Raw genomic sequence first — 25,408 nt, 5'->3', positions numbered from 1 at the left:
CTGCAGCGACAAGCTTCACCTTCACCTGCAATCTTCACGACATCGCCTGGTTCCTTCCTGGTTCCACGTGGTCACTGGCTAGTGACCTTGACTCTGTCCCCTCTGCTTGCAGGTATCCTTTCTTCTTGATCCCAGCCTTGGGATCCACCGGACACTCTTCACTGACTGCCTGTCAGCATCTTTCTTCAGGCATCCATAGGAGTCGACGACGAAACCCGACGCAACTTCACCCCTATGCACCCGCAGCCTGTGGGCTAGGTAACTTGGGTACTCCGGTGCTCATCAGGGTAGTGACTATCCTAGTGTCTAGTTTTGCAGTCTCGACTTCCTAGCTACTCCGGAAGTGTCCTAAATCTATCTATTTCTAAACTGTACTATTGCTATTGACTTTTACGCGTGAGTGTTTCCACTCTGCACCTGAATCCCGTGGGCCTCCCACTTCCTAACCTTTGGTAGTATAGTCTAGCCCCAGCGATTCCCTAGGCCTAGGCCTATCCTATTTACGTGACAGTGGTCCTTATACCACTTACTTAGTATATGGTTTGCGTGGCCCCTAGGGCCTAACTGTATTACTTACCTGTGTGACTTAATGTATGTATGCATAAATAAGACTGTGTTGTACTTACCTCTAATCTCATAAAGAGTGCTGAGGGTTTGACTAGAATAAATACACTTTATTTTATATATATATCTGTTGTGGTGTCCTTTCATTTGGTATTCAAGGGATTATATATGGTATCACAGCTGGCTTCACATACCATTCAGAGTTTAGCCTAAGACTGCTCTTGTCCATGCTACCACTAGGATAGCTGGTCTATAAGGTTGACTTTACAACCAATCACCATAAGGGTTGTTTGGACTGATATAAGGTGTACACTCGAACTAGTGACATCATACATCAGGCCAACTTCTCACAGTGGTCTGGCAATTCCTGACTTTAAAAAATATTATTGGGCCTCACAGATGGTATCAATTAACGATTGGCTCTTTGCAGACAAGAGATGTGCCGGCATACAGGGTGGATCATTTAGTGATGGGACAGAGGGGTTACCCACGAGCACTATATTGGAGTACTACTGGAAAACGAATGCCCCCACATACATAAGCAGTGATATGAGCATGGAGAGGAGCCACCAAATTCCTAGGGTGAGAAAATAGGTTAACAGAGCGTACCCCACTCATAGCTGCCAAGGTTCCAGATTGCTATGTGTGACATTTTCATAATTTCAGTGTAATTATGAGTGACATTCAACGACTATGAGTGACACTTTCTCACGAGCAAAATCAAGTAATGAAGATGAGGGAAACATATATGTACATCTGAAAGAAACATGTTAGATTCCTCACCTTAGAATATCCCCAGGCATCCGACTGGATCCGGAAGATATTTCGTCAGCAATACCCCTTGTGCGTCGCTAGGCGTCGTCTGCGGCTCCGCGTCCGTCGTTAGCGTCGTGCGCCGGAATGATGTCGTTGGAGTACTTAGACGCCGCCCTCGCGCGCTGACGTCAATTCTTCTTTTTTCCGCGCCAGTAAGCGCAGATCCGGGAGAGCTACCCCTTTAGTCAATTTTTGACTAACTTTTTTGACTCTTTTTTGGTCAATTCTCGACTCTGGTGCCGGTAGGATGCCTGGTTTCAAGGCCTGCGACGACTGTCACCGACTGATGTCGGTGACCGATCATCACCGCCGGTGCCTGTACTGCTTGGGCCTCGACCACGACGCGGCGTCGTGCTCCGACTGTATGGCCCTGACCTCGAAAGCTAGGCGGGAGCGGTCCCGCAAGCTTCTCGAGCTTCGCCACTCGGCTCCGCGTCGCTCTCGATCTCGGTCCAGGAGGAGGTACAAGGATCGGTCGCGGAGCCGCACTCGTCATCGTCACTTGTCTGGCTCGAAGTCTTCGGGCAAGTCGAGGCACTCCAAGAAGTCCAAGAAGCGACACCACTCTTCGGACTCCCCTCGCCGGTCGCGCGACTCGGCCGAGGGTCCGGGTGGTTCCACCCCCGCGGCTCCGCAGGAGCCGCAGGCGCCGCGCAAGTCCCCATACCCGACGGTCCCTGGGACTGACGCGACGCCGGCGGAGGTCAGTGCCTTCCTCTCGGCCATGAGGAACCTGGCCCCGCCGTCGACGCCCGCTGGCGCGCCTTTGGGCCCCGCGGACTCGACTGGGCGACCTCGCATGCCGGCGGCTCCGGCCCCGGCGACGTTGGAGGCTCCGGCCCCGACGCCGCAGGTCCCCGAGGGGCCCGAACCTGGCCCCCCGTCGACGCCGGTCGACCTCGTTACGCCTCCTCCGCCGACACCGATACCACCCCCGACGCCGGCTCCGGTCGACATCGATCCCCGGTTCAGCCCCTGTCCGGTCCCGACGCCGATGCGGCGCTGCCCGACTCTGCATCCGACGCCGCTAGAGACACAAATTGTCTATCGACCGGCTCCGATCATTCCTCCAGTTTACCAGGAATCGGATGACGGGGGCGACTGGGAGGGGTCTGATGACCCTATGGCCCTTCAGAGCCAACTTGCACAGGACTGGGCAGATGAACTGGGGAAGGCCAGTGGGTTGGATACCTCACCAGACACTGGATTCATCTCTCCTCCGACTGTGGCTTCGGAGGAGGTTGCAGCCTTTTCTGTGGTGCTGCGCAAGGCGGCCGAAGCCCTTGGGCTCGAGCTGCCTGCCGTGGCTGTGAGGACTAACATCCTCACTGAGGTGCTTCAGTCTGCCGCATGCTCCACTGAGCCTCTGCTACCATTCAATGAGGCCCTCACTGACATTCTGCAGGGCACCTGGTCCAAGCCCTCCACAGTCCCTCCTGTGGATAGGAACGTTGCCAGGCGCCACCGCCCTGCTCTGGGCGACCCCAGTTTTCTGTCCCAACACCCCACCCCCGAGAGTCTGGTTATCCAGGCCTCTACCTCCCAATCCTCCTTCCCGTCCGCTCCTCCGGACCGGGATTCCAAGAGACTGGAACAGTTTGGTAAGAAGCTGATCTGAAAGAAACACGTTAGTTAGATTCCTCACCTTAGAATATCCCCAGGCGTCAGGCTGGATCCGGAAGATTTTTCGTCAGCAATACCCCTTGCGCGTCGCTAGGCGTCGTCTGCGGCTCCGCGTCCGTCGTCGGCGTCGTGCGCCGGAATGACGTCGTCGGAGTACTTAGATGCCGCCCTCGCGCGCTGACGTCAGTTCTTCTTTTTTCCGCGCCAGTAAGCGCAGATCCGGGAGAGCTACCCCTTTAGTCACTTTTTGACTAACTTTTTCGATCTTTTTTGATCTTGTCAATCGACTCCGGTGCCGGTAGGATGCCTGGTTTTAAAGCCTGTGCTGACTGTAGCCGCCTGATGTCGGTTACGGACCATCACCGCCGGTGCCTTTACTGCTTGGGCCTCGACCACGACGCGGAGTCGTGTTCCGACTGCAAGGCCCTGACCTCGAAGGCTAGACGGGAGCGGTCCCGTAAGCTTCTCGAGATCCGCCACTCGGCTCCGCGCGCCGCTCGATCCCGGTCCAGGAGGAGGTCCAAGGATCGGTCGCGGAGCCGCAGCCGACGTCACCATCGGTCGTCGGGATCCAAGTCTTCGGGTAAGTCGAAGCATTCCAAGAAGTCCAAGAGGCGACACCGCTCTTCGGACTCCCCTCGCCGGTCGCGCAACTCGGCCGAGGGTCAGGGTGGTTCCACCCCCGCGGCTCTGGCGGAGCCGCAGGCGCCGCGCACGTCCCCATACCCGCCGGTCCCTGGGACTGACGCGACGCTGGCGGAGGTCAGTGCCTTCCTCTCGGCCATGAGGAGCCTGGCTCTGCCGTCGACGCCCGCTGGCGCGCCTTCGGGCCCCGCGGACCCGACAGGGCTGCCTTGCCTGCCGGCGGCTCCGGCCCCGGTGCCATTGACGGCTCCGGCCTCGACGCCGCAAGCGCCCGAGGGACCCGTTCCCGAGTCCCTGCCGACGCCGGTCGACCTCGTCACGCCTCCTCTGCCGGCGTCGACACCGGTACCACCCCCGACGCCGACTCCGCTCAACGTCGGGCCCCAGTTCAGTCCCACTCCGGACCCGGCGCCGCTACGGCGTCGATGGACGCCGCATTCGGCGCCGCTAGAGACACACTTTGTCTACCGTCCGGCTCCGTACCTTCCTCCTGTATACCAGGAATCGGATGATGGGGACAACTGGGTGGGATCCGAGGATCCTATGGCCGCTCAGGCCCAATTGTCACAGGACTGGGCAGATGAACTGGGGGAGGCCAGTGGCCTGGATACCTCTCCAGACACTGGATTCGTCTCTCCTCCGACTGTGGCTTCGGAGGAGGGCGCTGCTTTCTCTGTGGTGCTGCGCAAGGCGGCCGCAGCCCTTGGGCTCGAGCTGCCTGCCGTGGCTGTGAGGACTAACGTCCTCACTGAGGTGCTTCAGTCTGCAGCAAGCTCCACTGAGCCTCTGCTGCAATTCAATGAGGCCCTCATTGACGTTCTGCAGGGCACCTGGTCCAAGCCCTCCACAGTCCCTCCTGTGGACAGGAACGTCGCCAGGCGCCACCGCCCTGCTCCGGGCGACCCCAGTTTTCTGTCCCAACACCCTACCCCTGAGAGCCTGGTTATCCAGGCCTCCACCTCCCAATCCTCTTTCCCGACCGCCCCACCGGACCGGGATTCCAAGAGACTAGAACAGTTTGGCAAGAAGCTGTTCTCCTCCCTTAGTTTGGGCCTGCGGTCTTTGAACACCGCTTGTCTCTTGGACCGTTATTCCCACTCTCTGTGGGATGCGGTGGAGGACGCGCTGCCCCTGTGTCCGGAGGAGGTCCGGACATGACTTACCCAGGCTCTGGCCGATGGGAGGGATGCCGCGCGACATGCTATACGATGTGGGCTTGACACCACGGACTCGCTGGGTAGGGCCATTTCTACCACAGTGGCGCTTAGACGTCACGCCTGGCTGCGGTCCACGTCATTTTCGGGTGATGTCCAGAGCACTCTCATGGACATGCCCTTTGATGGCACTCGCCTTTTTGGCGAGAAAGCGGACAGAGCGCTGAACCGCTTTAAGGACTCCCGGGCTACGGCCAAGTCCTTGGGCCTCTCGGCCCCGCGGTCGCAAACTTCCGCCTTTCGCCCCTTTCGTGGCCAGGGAAGGGGTGCCTCCTCACGAACGCCTAGCCACCAGCCGCAGAACCAACCTGCGCGCGGTCACGGACGTGGTTTCCGCCGAGGCGGATCTGGTGGTCGACGAGGTCAGCCCACATCCACCCCGGCAGCATCCGCCTCAAAGCCTTCCTAGTCCGAGCTTTCAGGCCCATTCCACGCCAGTGGGCGGCAGAGTTCGCCATCACCTCCTCCACTGGCGGTCCATCACATCGGACAGGTGGGTGCTGCAAATCGTCCGAAGGGGCTACTCCCTCCCCTTCGAGACGACCCCTCCAGCCATGCCACCGCAGCACCACCGTATCTCGGGGGATCATTTGAATCTTCTCCACGAGGAAGTTTCGGCCCTCTTGGCCAAGGGGGCCGTCGAGCGCGTTCCGAGCCCAGAAGTAGGTCGTGGTTGTTATTCCCACTACTTTCTGGTTCCCAAGAAGGGCAAAGGGGGCCTACGCCCTATCTTGGACCTCCGGAACGTCAATGCCTTCCTCCGGAAGGAGAGGTTCAAGATGTTAACTTTGGCTCAGGTTTTAGCTGCCCTAGACCCTGGAGACTGGATGGTAGCGTTGGACTTGCAGGACGCATATTTCCACATCCCCGTCCTGCCGGCCCACCGGCGTTACCTGCGGTTCACGGTGGGCCAAGAGCACTTTCAGTTTACCGTGCTCCCCTTCGGCCTCACCAGTGCCCCTCGGGTGTTCACGAAAGTGATGGCGGTGGTCGCAGCTCATCTGCGCAGATCAGGGGTTCCAGTCTTCCCCTATCTCGACGACTGGTTGTTGAAGGCGGGCTCGCCCCAGACAGTCGTCTCCCACCTCCAAACTACGGCGGATCTCCTGCATTTGCTGGGATTTTCCATCAACGTGCCGAAGTCACACTTGAGTCCCTCTCAGAAGCTCCTCTTCATCGGAGCAGTTCTCGATTGGGCGCAGTTCCGGGTCTATCCACCGGAACAGCGGGTCCGGGATATTCAAGCCCTGATTCCCATCTTTCGGCCTCTATCCTGGGTTTCGGTCAGGCTAGTGTTGCGGCTTCTGGGGCTGATGGCCTCCTGCATCCTACTAGTGCATCACGCCAGGCGGCGCATGCGGGCTCTGCAGTGGTGTAGGAGAGTAGGGTCTGCAATCCTATGATCACCCCGATTTTTTGCTTTTGCTTCATTGGTTTACGACTTTCCCTGGCTGTGGGCCTGCCAATCAGACCCACAGCCTAGCTGTTCTCTCTCGAAATTAACACACATGTACATTAGGTGCATCCAGTAATTGGAACTGGGCCGCCTTGTCAGTCCCTGTCTCAGCATACCACAGGTATCCCGGGCATCGGTGTACCCAGGGCCTACCAGGGGCTGCAGCATGTATTATGCCACCCCTGGATGGCCGCCCAAATCTGACACAACTGGCTGCACGACAGCTGGGGCAAAGTGGTGTAATCGCCCGTTGCTGTAGGTGTAGTATTCCTACACCTAACCTGGACACATGGATTCCTATCAGTCACTCCTATGGCAGGCCTTATCAATCCTGAAGGCAGAGTGCAGGGAATCATGTGGGACGGTGCTCTGGCGCGAGCTGAGCCCGTCGACGGCTGGCAGAACCAAGTCCTAATAGCCGTTCCATGGTGACGCGTGCCAACTACCTTAAAATGCATTATAATCCTCGCGGTTATTTGCTAACTTGGGCATCGCATCACCCACACATGTCGAGTACGGTGTCATACGAATTGGAATACGAACCCCTCGCCAGTTCTGGCGACGAGGTTAGCATTCCCCCCTTTTAGAGGGGCACGACATGGAAGTAACCTTGAACCCCGGTTAAAAGTTGACTCAAGCCTCAGCATCACAAAATGGATGCTGCCACCAGACACAAGTCTGACCTCCTGCTGCTGGGAGACCTTCCAGCGGAGGGAGCTTGGACAAAGGGTTTCCTGTCGAGGGCGGTGTTAGCACCATCCCAGACAGGGTTTGTGTATCCCAGGTAGGCAGGGCTGAAAGGAAGGTGATTGCAAGTGGCACCCCGGTGCTCACTGTGCATAGCCCGGCTCAAACCAGTTTCGGGGGCAACCCTGCCCCTGAGCTGGGGCGAAGCCGGACAAAGGATAGGGGTGTAACCACCCCCCTCCTGGCCCCACCCATAGGTAGGACCTAGTCACGGGCCAGCCCCTTTTCTTAGAATAAAGGTAGGAGCGAGTCTCCTTCCCAAATTGGATAATTCTGAATCTTGAACTACTTTCCACGAAAGGAACTCTTGACTGTTTCTGAAGACTCTCCCTTGTGGCTAAGGAGTAGCCACCCTGCACCAGCAGGCACCACCTAAGCGCTTGCGGTTTGCTGTACGTCTCTCCTACGGATCAAGACTGCCCAGCTCGACGAGACCCGAGTTCCCTGCCATCTCTGACCTCTACCTACATCATCAGCCCAGCTGAGAGTCGTAGGTGTGACGAGACCTGCGGGACCGGCCATCTTCAGGACCTGCACGACGCTTATCTAGCACGCCCACCGAGGGATCCTTGAGTGAGTGTACCTAGGGCTTGAGAAGCCCTAACCCTAAGCAGCTCCAGCACCGAAGTCTGCCTCCCCAGCATCCCCGAGATCTGCGTGGGGGCCCTTCCGCTCCTTGCTGTTCACCGCGTTGTCCGGCCACTCGCCGACCGGCTTGTGGCCCTCTTCACGACGCACCACGATAGTTTCATCACTGGTCTGGTTGCTCCAGACTGGCTCTTGCTCCCCTTCAACAGAGGAGTACCTCGGACCCTCCAGGTCCACTCCAGACGCCATTCTGACTCTACCACGTGGGCTTGCCACTGCCAAGACCTGCTGCCCCATTCCTGGGCCCAGCATCATCGACAGCAGACACCTTCGTGGGACAGCTCGCCCTCCCTCCTGGTCGCCGCCGCGCCTCCTGGTCCGAGGAACAGCCGAGTCCGACGTCCTCCACTCACCTGGTCGAGGTGACTTCAGCCGGTATCCTCCGGGTGCCCACACGACCGCTGGCTAGCGGTTGAGAACTGAGTCCCCTCTGCTTTCAGGTTTCCTTCATCACCGATCCAGGCTTGGATCTCGCTGAACATCGACACTGGTCGCCTGCCAGCAACTTCTTCTTTCAGGCTCCTGAGACTACAACGAGGACTCCCGACATCTTGCCGAACCTCCCGCAGCCGCAGCCTCTGGGCTAGGTAACTCGAGCATTTCGGTGCTCCATCGCAGGTTCGCTCTACAATTGTCCAGTTCCTTTTTCGTTTAGTCCCACTGATCGGATCACTCCGGAATCAGTAACTCCAGACTCTAACCATTCGCATTTCACTGTTAGTGTAGATGGTCTCTCGTGCCCCTCGGGCATTTGTGTAAATTGTGCAACTTGAAGTATTTTCGTAAGAGTTTTTGTAGTGTGCTTAGCTCCCTGACTCATAAAGAGCCAGGGTAGACTTGTTATAAATAAATATCCTTTATTTTCATAACAACTTGTGTGGTGTCCTTTCACGTGGTGTTCAAGGGGTAAATGTGGTGGTAAAACAGCTGGCTTAACACGCCCTCTAGAGTTTAGCCTAAGACTGCTCGTGTCCATGCTACTAGGATAGCTGGTCTATAAGGTTGACTTACAACCAATCATCAATAAGGGTCGTTTGGAATGATACACAGTGATCACTAGAATAGTGAGCACTACATATCAGGCCAACTTCTCACAAGTGGGACCTGAAGTTTCAGTGGGCCCAGCATCACGGCAACCTGTCCGACCATGTCTTGATCTCGGAGGGCACTGCACGGCAGTTGCAGTGGTGGCTCACGGACCGCGATTGGGTCATGGGCAGAAGCCTCTCCCTTCCCCAACCGGAGCATGTCGTAGTGACGGATGCGTCCCTCCTGGAATGGGGTGGCCATATGGGAGAGGCGGAGATCAGAGGCCTCTGGTCTCCGGCGGAGTCTCGTCTCCACATCAACCTGTTGGAGTTGAGAGCGATCCGGCTTGCACTGAAAGCCTTCCTTCCCTCTGTCAGGGGCAGTGTCGTGCAGGTGTTCACGGACAACACCACCGCCATGTGGTATTGCAACAAACGGGGCGGGGTGGGGTCGTGGACCCTTTGTCAGGAGGCTCTGCGCCTCTGGACGTGGCTGGAACACCAGGGCGTCACTCTAGTGGTTCAACATCTGGCGGGCTCTCTGAACGCCAGAGCAGACGAACTCAGCCGCCGGTGCATGATGGATCACAAATGGCGTCTGAACTCCGAAGTGGCGCAAGGTCTCTTTCAGCAGTGGGGAGAGCCTTGGTTAGATCTATTCGCCACCGAAGAGAACGCGCAATGTCAGCAGTTCTGCGCGTTGGAATTTCCAAGGCGGCACTCGCTCGGCGACGCTTTTCGTCACGAGTGGAGTTGCGGTCTGTTGTACGCCTTTCCGCCTATACCACTTCTGCCCAGAGTGCTGAAGAAGATCAGGCACGACCGGGCCCAAGTCATCTTGGTGGCTCCGGATTGGGCACGAAGGTACTGGTATCCCGAGCTACTCAGTATGTTGACCGATCCTCCGATACGTCTGCCCCTTCGGGAGGATCTTCTGTCGCAGCAGCAGGGGACGGTCCTCCACCCGAACCTGTCCAGCCTCCACCTCCATGCGTGGAGATTGAGCGGCGACAGTTGATGCCATTTGACTTGCCTCCTCAAGTCTGTGATATCATTCTGGCAGCCAGGCGTCCCTCCACAAAGTCGGTATACGCCTGCTGGTGGAACAAATTTGTGGCATGGTGCACAGCAAAGGCTGTGGATCCCCTTTCCGCCCCTCTTTCTGAGGTTCTCCTCTTTCTTCTTTCTTTGGCCCGGCAGGGCTCTGCCCTGGGCACCCTGAAAGGTTATCTTGCTGCCATCTCTGCCTTCTTGTGGCTTCCTGATTAGCCCTCTCTTTTCAAGTCCCCTGTGGTTACACGCTTTCTAAAAGGCATTACTCACACGTTCCCTCCTGTCCCTTTTGTAATGCCTCAGTGGGACTTGAATCTTGTTCTCACATTTCTGATGTGCGCTCCCTTTGAGCCTCTTCATAATTGTCCTCTTCGTCTGCTGACGCTTAAGACTGCTTTTCTGGTAGCCATCACCTCGGCTAGACGGGTGAGTGAGCTCCAGGCTTTATCTTCAAAGCCTCCTTTTCTCTCTGTTCATCCGGACAAGGTTGTCCTTCGGCCTCGTCCCTCCTTTCTTCCGAAAGTGGTGACTCCATTTCATCTTGGGCAGTCTGTCACCTTGCCCACCTTCTTTCCGCCTCCGCATCCTTCCAAAGAGGAAGAGAGGCTCCACCGTCTGGACCCAAAACGTGCGCTCTCCTTTTACTTGGACCGCACTAAGCAGTTCCGGGTGGACGACCAACTTTTCGTTGGATACGTGGGTGCTAAGAAGGGGAAAGCGGTGCACAAACGGACCATCTCTCGGTGGGTCGTTTTGTGCATCAAAATTTGTTATTCCTTGGCAAAAAAGGACCCTCCTGTTGGGCTGCGCGCCCATTCCACTCGGGCCACTGCGGCTACTACTGCTTTGGGACGGGGTGTCCCTTTGCAGGACATCTGTCAGGCGGCAACGTGGGCTTCGCTACACACGTTTGCCAGGCATTACTGCCTTGACAGCCAAGTCCGGAGGGATGGCTTCTTTGGCCGTTCTGTCCTCCAGGACTTTCTGGTGTGATCTTGGTTCGCAGACCCACCACCGGGGATGGTATTGCTTGGGTATCTATTCTAAGGTGAGGAATCTAACTAACGTGTTTCTTTCAGATGAACAAGTTACTTACCTTCGGTAACGATGTATCTGTAAGAAACATTAGTTAGTTAGATTCCTCTCCGACCCACCCATCCTCCCCGTTCTGCGAACTGACATCTAGGGTTAAGGTTATCCTTTTCAGCCCCCTAGATTTTATTTTTGGCACCAGTGTCGGTCTTTGCATGGCTCTGCGTTCCTGGCGCGGAAAGCTATGTACAAGAACTGGCGTCAGCGCGCGAGGGCGGCGTCTAAGTACTCCGACGTCATTCCGGTGCACGACACCGACGACGGACGCGGAGCCGCAGACGACGCCTAGCGACGCGCAAGGGGTATTGCTGACGAAAAATCTTCCGGATCCAGCCTGACGCCTGGGGATATTCTAAGGTGAGGAATCTAACTAACTAATGTTTCTTACAGATACATCGTTACCGAAGGTAAGTAACTTGTTCTTCTCTTCGCTCAGTTTGGGCCTGCGGTCTTTGAACACCGCCTGTCTCTTGGACCGTTATTCCCACTCTCTGTGGGATGCGGTGGAGGACGTGCTGCCACTGTGCCCGGAGGAGGCCCGGGCGCGGCTTTCCTCGGCCCTGGCCGATGGGAGAGATGCAGTGCGCCATGCAATCCGATGTGGGCTTGACACTACGGACTCGCTGGGTAGGGCGATTTCTACCATGGTGGCGCTTCGACGTCACGCCTGGCTGCTGTCCACGTCCTTTTCAGGGGATGTCCAGAGCACCCTCATGGACATGCCTTTTGATGGTGCTCGCCTTTTTGGTGAGAAAGCGGACAGTGCGCTGGCTCGCTTCAAGGACTCCCGGGCTACGGCCACGTCCTTGGGCCTCTCGGCCCCGCGGCCACAAACTTCCTCTTTTCGCTCCTTTCGTGGCCAAGGAAGGGGCACCTCCTCACGTCCGCCTAGCCACCGGCCGCAGAACCAACCTGCATGCGGTCGCGGACGTGGTTTCCGCCGAGGCGGTACTGGAGGACGACGCGGTCAGTCCACATCCACCCCGGCAGCATCCGCCTCAAAGCCTTCCTAGTCCGAGCTTTCAGGCCCATTCCGCGCCAGTGGGCGGCAGAGTTCGCCATCACCTGCTCCACTCGGTCCATCACATCGGACAGGTGGGTGCTGCAAATCGTCCGAAGGGGCTTCTCCCTCCCCTTCGAGACGACCCCTCCAGCCATGCCACCGCAGCACCACCGTATCTCGGGGGATCATTTGAATCTTCTCCACGAGGAAGTTTCGGCCATCTTGGCCAAGGGGGCCGTCGAGCGCATTCCGAGCCCAGAAGTAGGTCGTGGTTGTTATTCCCACTACTTTCTGGTTCCCAAGAAGGGCAAAGGGGGCCTACGCCATATCTTGGACCTCCGGAACGTCAATGCCTTCCTCCGGAAGGAACGGTTCAAAATGTTAACTTTGGCTCAGGTTCTAGCTGCCCTCGACCCTGGAGACTGGATGGTAGCGTTGGACTTGCAGGACGCATATTTCCACATCCCCGTTGTGAGAAGTTGGCCTGATGTATGATGTCACTAGTTCTAGTGTACACCTTATATCAGTCCAAATACCCTTATGGTGATTGGTTGTAAAGTCAACCTTATAGACCAGCTATCCTAGTGGTAGCATGGACAAGAGCAGTCTTAGGCTAAACTCTGAATGGCATTTGAAGCCAGCTGTGAGACCATATATAATCCCTTGAATACCAAATGAAAGGACACCACAACAGATATATATATGAAATAAAGTGTATTTATTCTAGTCAAACCCTCAGCACTCTTTATGAGATTAGAGGTAAGTACAACACAGTCTTATTTAAGCATACATTAAGTCACACAGGTAAGTAATACAGTTAGGCCCTAGGGGCCACGCAAACCATATACTAAGTAAGTGGTATAAGGACCACTGTCACGGAAATAGAATAGGCCTAGGCCTAGGGAATCGCTGGGGCTACACTACACTAGCGTTAGTTAGGAAGTGGGAGGCCCACGGGATTCGTGTGCAGAGTGGAAACACTCACGCGTAATGCGTAAAAGTCATTAGCAATAGTACAGTTTAGAAAACGATAGATTTAGGACACTTCCGGAGTAGCTAGGAAGTCGAGACTGGAAAACTAGACACTAGGATAGTCACTATCCTGATGAGCACCGGAGTACCCAAGTTACCTAGCCCACAGGCTGCGGGTGCATAGGGGTGAAGATGCGTCGGTTTTCGTCGTCCTCTCCTATGGATGCCTGAAGAAAGATGCTGACAGGTAGTCAGTGAAGAGTGTCCGGTGGATCCCAAGGCTGGGATCAAGAAGAGAGGAGACCTGCAAGCAGAAGGGACAGAGTCAAGGTCACTAGCCAGTGACCACGTGGAACCAGGAAGGAACCAGGCGATGTCGTGAAGATTGCAGGTGAAGGTGAAGCTTGTCGCTGCAGCCAGGAGGACCAGGAAGCGTCGAGGACGACCAGGACCAGGAGGCGAGCTGTCCCACGAAGGCTCTTGCTGTCGGCGGCGTCGAAGTTGGACTAGGACTCACCAAGCCTTGGCAAGCGGAACCCACGAAGAACGGAGGACTTGCTTCTGGTGCAGACCAGGAAGGTCTGGGGGGCTTCTTCTTTGCAGAGAAGCGGGAGCCAGTCTGGAGGAGCCAAACCAGCGCAGAAGATTTCAGGGTGCGTCGTCACAAAGGCCACTAGCCAGCGGGCAAGCAACCGGACAGACGCGGCAAGCAGGAAAATGCAGAAGGGCCCCATGCAGGACTCGTGGAGTGTGGGGGGCTGATCTTCGGTGCAGATGGTGCTTGGGGTTGGGGCTTCTCAATCCCCGGTGCACAACTTCGAGGGTGCCTCAGAAGCTGCGCTTGAAGTTACTAGCCACTTTTCCCAGGTAGCCAGTCCCACGTCGCTCGTCGCCTCCACGGATCTCAGCTCTGCTGTGGATGTGGATCAGGGTCGGAGAAGTCTGGAAGTCAAGGCTCTGGTCGGGCTCTGCAGTCGGTTCCTCGTAGAACGTGGGCAAAGCAAAGGGTAGTCTCTTGATGGTGCCTGTTTGCACAGGGTAGCCACTCCTTGGCCACAAGGGAGATTCTTCAGTCTTCTTCTTTCGTCGAATGTCGAAGGTCCAGAGTTTCTGTTCAAGTTGCAGGTTCAGGATAATCTAAAGTCTTGAGGCCCAACTCCCACTCTTATACTAATCTGGGGGTTGGGATATCTGCTAGGTCACGCCTTATGGGTGGGACCTGGGAGGGGGTGGTTACACCCACTTCCCTTTGTCCAGTTTCGCGCCAGAGCTGGGGCTGGAGTGCCCCAGCGCCGGTTTGAACTGGACTATGCAAGGAACACCTTGTATGCCCCAGGCATGTCTCATTCCCTTCAGCCCACCCTGCCCCAATACACTAAAGGCTGTCTGGGGAGGTGCTAGCACCTCCCCAAGCAGGAAACCTATTGTCCAGGCCTCCCTGGCTGGGATCACTCCCAGCTGCAGGAGGTCAGACTTGTGTCGTGGCAGCAGCATCCATTTTGTGATGCTGAGGCTTTGGTCAGAGGCTAACAGTGAAGTATGATTTTAACATGTCTTTCCCTCTAGAAGGGGGGAATAATATCCTCATGTCCAGAAATGGCATGGGGGTATTATTCCACAGTGTTAGACACCTTACACGACATGTTTCGATAAAGCCAAACCATAGTTACCATAACCGTCTAAGATTATAAGGCACTTTAAGAGTATATGGTAGGCTATATCATAGAACAGCTATAAGGACTTGGTTCCGAAAGCTGCAGACAGGCTCAGCTCATGCTAGAGCACCATCTCACATGTTACCAAGCACTCTGCCTCCAGGATTGTTAAGGCCTGCCATAGGAGTGACTGATAGGTACACATGTGTCTATATGTAAGTTAGGTATAGGAATACTACACCTAAGCAAGGGGTGATTACACGACCTTGCCCCAGCTGAGTGATCAGCCAGTTGTGTCAAAATGGAAGGCCAGGCCAGGGATGGCATAATACATGCTGCAGCCCCTGGTAGGCCTAGGGTACACCTATGCCCTGGGTACCTAGGGTACACTGTACAGGGACCAATAAGGTGATCCTATCCAAATGGGTTATGTACCTAAAGTACATAGTATTAATTTAGAGAGAGAACAGCAGGGCTGTGGGTCTGATTAGCAGGCCCACAGCCACATCTAAGTCGAAAACCAGTAAAGCAAAAGCAAAAAGTGGGGGTGAACATAGAAAGCAGACCCTACTCTCCTACACCCGTCCTGCCGGCCCACCGGCGTTACCTGCGGTTCACGGTGGGCCAGGAGCACTTTCAGTTCACCGTGCTCCCCTTCGGCCTTACCAGTGCCCCTCGGGTGTTCACGAAAGTGATGGCGGTGGTCGCAGCTCATCTGCGCAGATCAGGGGTTCCAGTCTTCCCCTATCTCGACGACTGGTTGTTGAAGGCGGGCTCGCCCCAGGCAGTCGTCTCCCACCTCCAGACTACGGCGGATCTCCTGCATTTGCTGGGGTTTTCCATCAACGTGCCGAAGTCACACCTGAGCCCCTCTCAGAAGCTCCTTTTCATCGGAGCGGTTCTCGATTCGGCGCAGTTCCGGGTTCATCCACTGGAACAGCGGGTCCGGGATATACAGGCCTTGATTCCCATCTTTCGGCCTCTATCCTGGGTTTCGGTCAGGCTAGTGTTGTGGCTTCTGGGGTTGATGGCCTCCTGCATCCTACTAGTGCATCACACCAGGCGGCGCATGCGTGCTCTGCAGTGGGACCTGAAGTTTCAGTGGGCCCAGCATCACGGCAACCTGTCCGACCATGTCTTGATCTCGGAGGGCACTGCACAGCAGTTAGATTCCTCACCGACCCACCCATCCTCCCCGTTTTGCGAACTGACATCTAGGGTTAAGGCTACCCCTTTCAGGGCCCTAGAATTTTTGGTCACCAGTGTCGGTCTCTTGCATGGCTCTGCGTTCCTGGCGCGGAAGGCTATGTACAAGAACTGACGTCAGCGCGCGAGGGCGGCATCTAAGTACTCCGACGACGTCATTCCGGCGCACGACGCCGACGACGGACGCGGAGCCGCAGACGATGCCTAGCGACGCGCAAGGGGTATTGCTGACGAAAAATCTTCCGGATCCAGTCTGACGCCTGGGGATATTCTAAGGTGAGGAATCTAACTAACTAATGTTTCTTACAGATACATCGTTACCGAAGGTAAGTAACTTGTTCTTTAGCACATAAACAGGTAAGAGCCGTCAGCCAGCCTGTCAATCACAGAGAGAGAATAAAAAAGAGATGCATTCGAGAGACAGTGAGTTCAGGTACCTGCAGGTCTGTGGATTGATGCTGGGCTACAGCTGTTGCTTTGGCGATAAAATATAATGTGCACTGTTCTAAATTGTTTCTTGTGCATGTATTTAGCAGGAATTACTTTTAAAATTATACTGCTTAACTACACTAATGCAGGTTACAATTTTCAGTGCTACATTGCTTCAGGATTGTGAATGCAAAAGCAGAACTAATAAAATATAATACAGATCTTGTTTTAAATGAATTTAGGAAATAGTCACTGTACTTGGGACCTCTAATCAGGAAAAACACCAACCTTTCCCTCGCAAAGCTCAAGGTTAGCACATCTATTCACGTCACAATATCAACTTCAGAAAAAATTGTCTTACCATCATCCATGTATACATGTCAAATGTCTGCTCATGAGACGCCGGACACCTTCAGAAGCAGCGCATTGGTTCCGGGCTCCTATAACCCTCTTAACCAATTCTGGCCTTGCGCCTTTGACGCTCTTTAAATGCAGGTAGACTCTGGTTTACAAGGCTTGCTGCAGGCATGCTCAGGCCACCGCGGGCTGTGGCAATTCAAGTATGCCCGCCTCCAGTGATAGCCGTCCAGGCCGATGTCCCATCCTGACTCCTGTGAGTCCCGGGCGGGCCGTCCAGTCTCAGTCTCCCTCGGCTGCTGTAAAATATTGAATTCAGCAGGGTGTAGGCAGAAACAACAGCTAATAGCACACGGCGGCCTGGGCCGGTGCGAGCTGCTGCAGGCAGCTCTGCGAGCATCGCGGCAGGCACCATCATAACTTGTAGCGCTCTGGCCGTGATTATTTGCAACGTTTCGGCCACAGTAATTGTGAGAAGTTGGCCTGATGTATGATGTCACTAGTTCTAGTGTACACCTTATATCAGTCCAAACAACCCTTATGGTGATTGGTTGTAAAGTCAACCTTATAGACCAGCTATCCTAGTGGTAGCATGGACAAGAGCAGTCTTAGGCTAAACTCTGAATGGCATGTGAAGCCAGCTGTGATACCATATATAATCCCTTGAATACCAAATGAAAGGACACCACAACAGATATATATATAAAATAAAGTGTATTTATTCTAGTCAAACCCTCAGCACTCTTTATGAGATTAGAGGTAAGTACAACACAGTCCTATTCAAGCATACATTAAGTCACACAGGTAAGTAATACAGTTAGGCCCTAGGGGCCACGCAAACCATATACTAAAGAAGTGGTATAAGGACCACTGTCACGGAAATAGAATAGGCCTAGGCCTAGGGAATCGCTGGGGCTACACTGCACTAGCAACAGTTAGGAAGTGGGAGGCCCACGGGATTCAGGTGCAGAGTGGAAACACTCACACGTAATGCGTAAAAGTCGATAGAATTACTAACCGTTAGAAATTAACAGTTTAAGGACACTTCTGAAGCAGCTAGAGAGTCGAGACTCGGAAACTAGACCCTAGGATAGTCACTACCCTTGTGAGCACCGAAGTACCCAAGTTACCTAGCCCACGGGCTGCGGGTGCATAGGTGTGAACTTGCGTCGGGTTTCGTCGTGGACTTCTATGGATGCCTGAAAGAAAGTTGCTGACAGGCAGTCAGTGAAGAGTGTCCGGTGGATCCCAAGGCTGGGATCAAGAAGAGAGGATACCTGCAAGCAGAGAAAATAATAACCGGCTGGCTTTTAGGAAAGCTTTGAAAACCCACCTGTTCGCAAAAACGTGCTAGTCTCACCCTGCGGCCCGCCACAGTGATCAATTAAAGCGCTGCGAGGCCTCCGGGTAGTCTATGCGCTATATAAATATAATTTTTCATTTCATTTCATTTCAAGTGACAGAGTCAAGGTCACTAGCCAGTGACCACGTGGAACCAGGAAGGAACCAGGCGATGTCGTGAAGATTGCAGGTGAAAGGTGAAGCTTGTCGCTGCAGCCACGGGTACCAGGAGACGTCGAGGACGACCAGGACCAGGAGGCGAGCTGTCCCACGAAGGCTCTTGCTGTCGGCGGCGTCGAAGTCGAACTAGGACTCACCAAGCCTTGGCAAGCGGGACCCTCAAAGAACGGAGGACTTGCTTCTGGTGCAGACCAGGAAGGTCTGGGGTGCTTCTCTTTTGCAAGGAAGCGGGAGCCAGTCTGGAGGAGCCAAACCAGCAGTGAAGATTTGAGGGTGCGTCGTCACAAAGGCCACTAGCCAACGGGCAAGCAACCGGACAGACGCGGCAAGCAGGAAAATGCAGAAGGGCCCCACGCAGGAATCGTGGAGTGTGGGGGGCTGATCTTCGGTGCAGATGGTGCTTGGGGTTGGGGCTTCTCAATCCCCGGTGCACAACTTCGAGGGTGCCTCAGAAGCTGCGCTGGAAGATACTAGCCACTTTTCCCAGGTAGCCGGTCCCACGTCTCTCGTCGCCTCCACGGATCTCAGCTCGGCTGTGGATGTGGATCAGGGTCAGAGAAGTCTGGAAGTTAAGGCTCTGGTCGGGCTCTGCATTCGGTCCCTCGTAGAACTTCAGCAAAGCAAAGGGTAGTCTCTTGATGGTGCCTGTTTGCACAGGGTAGCCACTCCTTGGCCACAAGGGAGATTCTTCAGTCTTCTTCTTTCGTCGAATGTCGAAGCTCCAGAGTTTTTGTTCAAGTTGCAGGTTCAGGATAATCTAATCTCCTGGGGCCCAGCTACCACTCTTATACTAATCTGGGGGGCTGGGTTGCCTGCTAGGTCACGCCTTATGGGTGGGACCTGGGAGGGGGGTGGTTACACCCCCTTCCCTTTGTCCAGTTTTGCGCCAGGACTGGGGCTGGTGTGCCCCAGCACCGGTTTGAAATGGACTATGCATGGGACACCTTGTGTGCCCCAGGCATGTCTCATTCCTTTCAGCCCTCGCTGCCCCAATACACTAAAGTCTGTCTGGGGAGGTGCTAGCACCTCCCCAAGCAGGAAACCTATTGTCCAAGCCTCCCTTGCTGGGATCACTCCCAGCAGCAGGAGGTCAGACTCGTGTCTGTGGCAGCAGCATCCATTTTGTGATGCTGAGGCTTTGGTTAGAGTTAAACAGCAAAGTAGGATTTTAACATGTCTCTCCCTCTAGAAGGGGGAATAATATCCTCATCACCAGAAATGGTATGGGGGTATTATTCCAAAGTGTTAGACACCTTACACGACATGTTTTGATAAAGCCAAACCATAGTTACCATAACCGTTTAAGATTATAAGGCACTTTAAGAGTATATGGTAGGCTATATCATAGAACAGCTATAAGGACATGGTTCCGAAAGCTGCAGACAGGCTCAGCTCATGCTAGAGCACCATCTCACATGTTACCAAGCACTCTGCCTCCAGGATTGTTAAGGCCTGCCATAGGAGTGGCTGATAGGTACACATGTGTCTATTTTAAGGGTAGATATAGGTATACTATATCTAAGCAAGGGGTGATTACACGACCTTGCCCCAGCTGAGTGATCAGCCAGTTGTGTCTGATTGGAAGGCCAGACCAGGGGTGGCATAATACATGCTGCAGCCCCTGGGAGGCCTAGGGTACACCTATGTCCTGGGTACCTAGGGTACACTGTACAGGGTCCAATAAGGTGATCCTTACCAATTGGGAATGTACCTAGGGTATATGGAGTCCATTTTAAAGAGAGAGCAGACAGCCTGAGACCCTGAATGGCAGGATCTCAGGCCAACTAAGTCGAAAAACCAGCTAGACACTAGGCAAAAAGTTGGGGGTAACCATAGTCAGATATCCACCTTCCTACAGTAATATGCAGCACTCCCTTTGGCCGCGGGAATATGCAGTGCTCCCTCTGGCCGCAGTAATATGTAGCGTTGCTTCCGGCCTTGATATGCCACGGTGCCCGCCACGGCACAAACTAGCCAGCAGCCTTTTAGCTCTCAAAACAAACTCCCCGTGCATCGTAGCAGGATCTGACACCCCCGCGATGACGCCAGGCTGACAGTCAGACCCACGCCTCGGTGATTTGAATCACCATCATGATACACTGTAGCTGTTGAGTGAGGCTGCCAGCAGTCTTAGCTCAGCTGCGAGCTCCAAGTCTGCCAGAGCAGCGGGCGCACACCGCCACAGACTTTAAGTTTTACTCAGTGGTTTTAGTGACAGCTGACACACAGCATAGGCGTGACAATGCATTTCAGTGCGGTAATGCGGAGTCCCACACTGAAACGGATTAGTCTAACGCCTGATGCATGGGCCTTGGCAGGCCTGCCCACTGTGGAATAGTGACGTTGCAGGAGGTAGGCAAACTACAGGAGTTTACTAAATGGAGACTACTGAGCGTAACTCACCTAGGAGACGTATGGAGAGGTTTGGCAATAATCTCATTTGAAGACCTGCAGAAGGAATATCATCTGGCAGACCCAGAAAAAAAAGGATATATGCAACTAGAGCACACACTCCGACGGTATATCCGAGAAGGAGAGCAACTACCAGAATATTCCCCCTTGGAAGATCGGCTATTAAAGGACCCGATCTGTGACCCTTAATATACAGGAAAATAATTATCTGAAAGAGACTATTAGTTATTGATTCATGACCTTAGAATCACCCCTGGTGTCAGACTGGAGCCAGAGAATTTCTCTTCAGCAGTACCCTTGCGCATCGGGAGGTGGCGTCTGTCGATTTCGCATTCATCGTGATCGCCAAAATTACATTGCGGTATCTACTTAGATGCGGCCCCTGCGCGCAGACGTCCGTTGTTTATTTTTCCGCGCCAGCCAACACATACTCAGAAAGAGCGGTACCCTTAGTCTTTTATGACTAGAGTTTGTTCTACTTTTTGGCGACTTCTATTTTTGAGTCGTTTGACTCCTGGTGCAAGAGATGTCACATCGTCGGACCGGCTTCAAACCTTGTGACTCCTGTCACAAGTTGATGTCGGTCACGGACCCACATCTTCTGTGCCTCTGGTGCCTGGAGCGCGACCACGACCGGAAGTTGTGCTCTGACTGCCGGTCCATGAACTCAAAGTCTTTGCGGGGTGGTTCCAAAAGCTTCTTGAGGTCCGGCAGTCAGCTCTGCACTGCTCAAGGTCCCAGATTGAGAGGGAGGTCGCGGGACTGGTCGCAGACTCACCACCATCACTCGTCTTCATCTTCGGGTAAGTCGAAGCACAAGAAGAAGGCAAAGAAGCACCGTCGCTCTTCGCCTTCTCCCTGTCCATCGGCCAACGCCACACAGGATGCGGTAGGTAGTCGTCCAGCTCCACCCGCAGAACCTATTGGGGGTACTCCGAGCCTCCGTTCCCGGGAGCCGGGGCAACCCCTGCCCAACTCCGTAACTTTTACAAAGCCCTTAAATCTTTGGGCAGCTCGACTCTGCCTGGTGTGCCTTCGGGCCCCGCTGACTTGGCTGGGGTTCTAGGCCTTCGATGCCGGCAGCTTCGGCTCGGCGCCGCAGGTCTCCCAGGGATCCAGGCCTGGATCCGGATCGGCGCCGGTCAACGTTACGACGAATGTAGCACATTACAACGTGGGCTATTACCAAGCAGTAGGTAACAATACGGTTGTTACAGTGACCACGTTGTTACCACGCATGGCATTACATCGCAGGTCGTTCAACTTGTGCCAGGTGGTGTGCTGGACTTAGGAATAGTATAAATTACTATTCCTACTCCAGTTAGCGCAACAGCAGGGAAGGTGTTGGATTTAAACTCCAACACATTCCCTGGTGTTGCACACCACCTAGCACAAGTCATTGAAACGTCTTGCGATGTAATGCCACGTGTGGTAACAACGCAGTTGTTGTAACGACCGTGTTGTTACCTACTGAAAGGTATTGTTTCCCCCTTATGACACCAACTCCAGCGCCAAATCCATTGGTGACACCTCCGCCCCTTCGGACGCCAGTTGTGTCCCCAGCCGGCGTCGACCCCGGCCTCAAGGATGCTAGGGCTACGGCCAGATCTTTGGGCCTCGCTACCACCTCTGCTTTTTGTCCCTTTCGTGGCTACCGAAGGGGTGCCCCACCACATTCTGCCCAGTGCCACAGGCCCGCGCAAGCTGTTCAGCCTCGGCGGGGCCGGGGATTTGGGACCCACTGTCGTGAGTATGAGGGCCAGCAGGCAGGCCAGTCCACCAGTGCCCCCTCTGCAGCAGCTTCCATACCTTCCTAGTCCGATCTTTCAGGGCCACCAGTTGCTAGTGGGCGGCAGGATCCGTCATCACCTCTCCTACTGGCACAACATCACGTTGGACAGGTGGGTTTTGCAGATAGTCTGAAGGGGCTACTCCCTCCCTGTTAAGACTACCCCTCCCTCCATCCCACCTACACTCCATCGCATCTTGGAGGATCACCTGGCCCTTCTCTGTCAGGAAGAAAAGGTGATCTATGAGAGTAGAGGTTGCCCTCGAAATGGGAAAAGATATGGAGCCGATGGGTGGAATATAGGAGAATTTAAGGGATAGGGGCTGGGAAGGGAGAAAGGGTACAAACAGAATATCATCAGGTGAAGATATGATGTTAACTGTCGTCAAACGCTTAACTAAGACAGTGCCCAGATTACATGACGCAATAGAGGAATGTAAAATTGAAGTGTAAAGTTTCTGTGTATCAATAATGCACCTGTTAATGTGACACTCTTTACTGCAACTGACAAATGTTTAATAAAAAGATTTAATTTAAAAAAAAAAAATAGGGGCTTCAATAGCTTTTCTAGGTAAGATCCCACTAGCTGATATTTGCAATGCAGCTACATGGTCTACACCACACACCTTCACTAAACATCACTGTGTGGTTGTTTTAGCACAACAACAAGCTAATGTAGGTCAGGCATTGTTTGAAAAACACTCTTTCAAACAATTGCAACACCCACAGGTTAGCCACCACTTTAAAAGGGCACTGCTTTACAGTGTATGCAAAGCATGTGCATCTACAGCTACTCATGCCTCCAACGGATTATGTTACTTAGCCTATACGCATCTGTTCTTGGCATGTACTGCTGTAGATTCACTTGCACCCTTCGCGGACCCCTTTGGTCATTGCAATTTATATTCATCTTTATTTTACATGCATGGACATCTCTATTTCTCCACATACTCTATACTCCATTCTCACCCGCCTGTGGGAAAACAGTCTACTATGGAGTTGATGCCCATTCACAGTATTACCAAGAGGAGGAGTCCCTCTACCTCGGGACTCGAAACAGAAACAAAATTCACACATCCGGACCCAACACTAGATGGCGGAAGTATGCAAAGCATGTGAGTCTACAGCCTACATGCTTACGGGGTAAGTAACCTAATTCTTCCTCACACCGTTGTCTAGCGTGTCTCTTTGGAGAGTGATGTTGAACTGAGACTAGGTTTGGCATGTCCATATGTAGAGTAAACAGATTTAAGCATACATGTGTTTTTTATGGAATGACTCCAGTCCATCTTTCAAGGTGTCAATAATAGAGAAGAATATTTTTATTCGCCTGCCAGTGTCAGTATTTGCTGTATGCTTGACCTTGCTTACAAATTCTTCACATGCACCCTTTTTTCCTCTTTGATGGTTGTATGATCTTTCGATGTCTATATTGAATACTCCATTGTGGTTTAACCATTTTATGGGTCTCCAATTAGAATGTGAATTAGAATTGCTAGACCTAAAATGTTTACCAATTCAAGTTGTGCTTGCATCATCCATGTATCCTTTTTAGTATCCCCTTGCTCCCATAAGTTAAACCTTATGAATGCCGCAATCCACCCAGATTTCACAGTATAATACATTTGCAAGGGAAAGATCGTATCCCTGGCAAAATAATATCACAGTTTTGAGGAACTCTACTTGGTACACCTTGAACATGTATTAGACTTCTGGCACAAGGCTTATCCATTCCTAGACATTCAGCCAGGAGAGATGTTTTGGTTGTAACAGTTTAAAAGCCAAGTACATTTATTTTATAGAAGGATACAGTTTGTTTTGCATCATAGTGACTTATTGATGGTCTTTTAATGTTTAATTGCTCTTGTTCCTTTAGGTGGACCCCAAGCTGATCATCGACCAGTCTCCTGTGCATCATAACGTAGGAAAGAACGCATTCCTTTACCAGTTTCACAAACTGGTCATGTTGAACCCTTAAACACTTTTTGATGATCGGACTACTAAGACATAAGATAGCTGAAAGGTTCTGCAGTTTCAAGATTTTCAAGTGTGAACTGAAAGCAATCACTTTTGATAAAGAACTTAGCATCTTAATACAAAGCTGTACATTTGTTAAGATACTTCCTTATCTCTCTGATTTCCTTTTTTGTGTATACTGCTAGGCTGTTACCTTTTCACATTGTAAAGATCTGTAAATATGGAAACAATTTACTTAATATGTTTTTAAAAGGACAGACCTGTCTTTTTTGTTTTGGATGCTCTCTTTTCAGAAATGTGTATTCTTTAGCAGCTTCAAATGGTGTGCAAATAAATACCATTGCAGCTGTTCCAAGGTTAATTTTCTGAGTACATGGAAAGGATGCAATTTGATTTAAATTGTATGTTTAATATTAGACTGAAGTTTGCATGTTGCCTTTTTTTTATATCCTCAAAACCTTATTTTGTGTCTGTTTGAAATAACATTTTGTATTTACTGTGTATTCTTGCTGTCTCAGATAAAAAGGGTGTGTCGTTTGAATTTGCATCTAAAGGAAAAAGAGAAGTACAACTGTGTTTAAAATTAAAGTTTAGATTTTAAATATTCCTTGATTGGAAATAAAATCTTTTTTGAAATTACTTGTTTTTCTTATGGTGACATTTTATATGATCTACCACAAAAGTAAAAGACAAAAACGACCCCCCTTACTAACTACTTACAAATTTCTACATTGACAATAAATCTGAGGCTTGGAAGCCATGTCTGCTTGTCCTCTTGCATTTGTTTTGAGTGGCATTGGTTAAAGGGAGGCTGCGCCTTTTAAGAATTTGCTGCCTGAGTTAGAGGCAACTTTAACTGCTTTCCTCCCAAAGTTAATGTATTGACACAGACAAGAAGCACAAAAGGTCAAACCTCCTCTGTAATTAGTGGTTATCATCCTATATTCATTAGCCTTTGGGATTGAAATGTCATGAATGGCCTATGGAGTTTGGCTTGCATACAAATGTTGGTCCTTTCATTGGATGAGCAGATAAATTAGTCTATCTAAGGAGTTATTCTAGCGCAGTGCATTGTTTACATGCAAAGTAATGGAAGGTGCTTCAAAACCATTTTTGTCTTGATCATGCTCATGTTGCACATACTGATGTCGGTTACGGACCCGCACCTCATGTGCCTTTGGTGCCTGGAGTGTGACCACGA

General features: G+C 52.7%; 1 protein-coding gene across 1 annotated transcript in view; it reads left to right on the top strand.

The window, feature by feature from the left end:
• The window catches only part of TDRD9 (tudor domain containing 9), a 2,714,501-nt gene extending 2,689,535 nt beyond the window's left edge, over nucleotides 1-24,966 (top strand). Inside the window, exon 36 of the mRNA XM_085626273.1 lies at nucleotides 24,107-24,966. Coding sequence (XP_085482399.1) covers nucleotides 24,107-24,208 — 102 coding nt within the window. The 3' untranslated portion in view covers nucleotides 24,209-24,966. The remainder of the gene's footprint in view (nucleotides 1-24,106) is intronic.
• The last annotated feature ends 442 nt before the right edge of the window (nucleotides 24,967-25,408 follow it).

This window comes from Triturus cristatus, chromosome 9 (assembly GCF_964204655.1).
Source record: "Triturus cristatus chromosome 9, aTriCri1.1, whole genome shotgun sequence".
NCBI classification, from domain to species: domain Eukaryota; kingdom Metazoa; phylum Chordata; class Amphibia; order Caudata; family Salamandridae; genus Triturus; species Triturus cristatus.
Note: the sequence above shows the minus strand (reverse complement) of the source record. Positions and strands in the feature narration are given on the sequence as shown.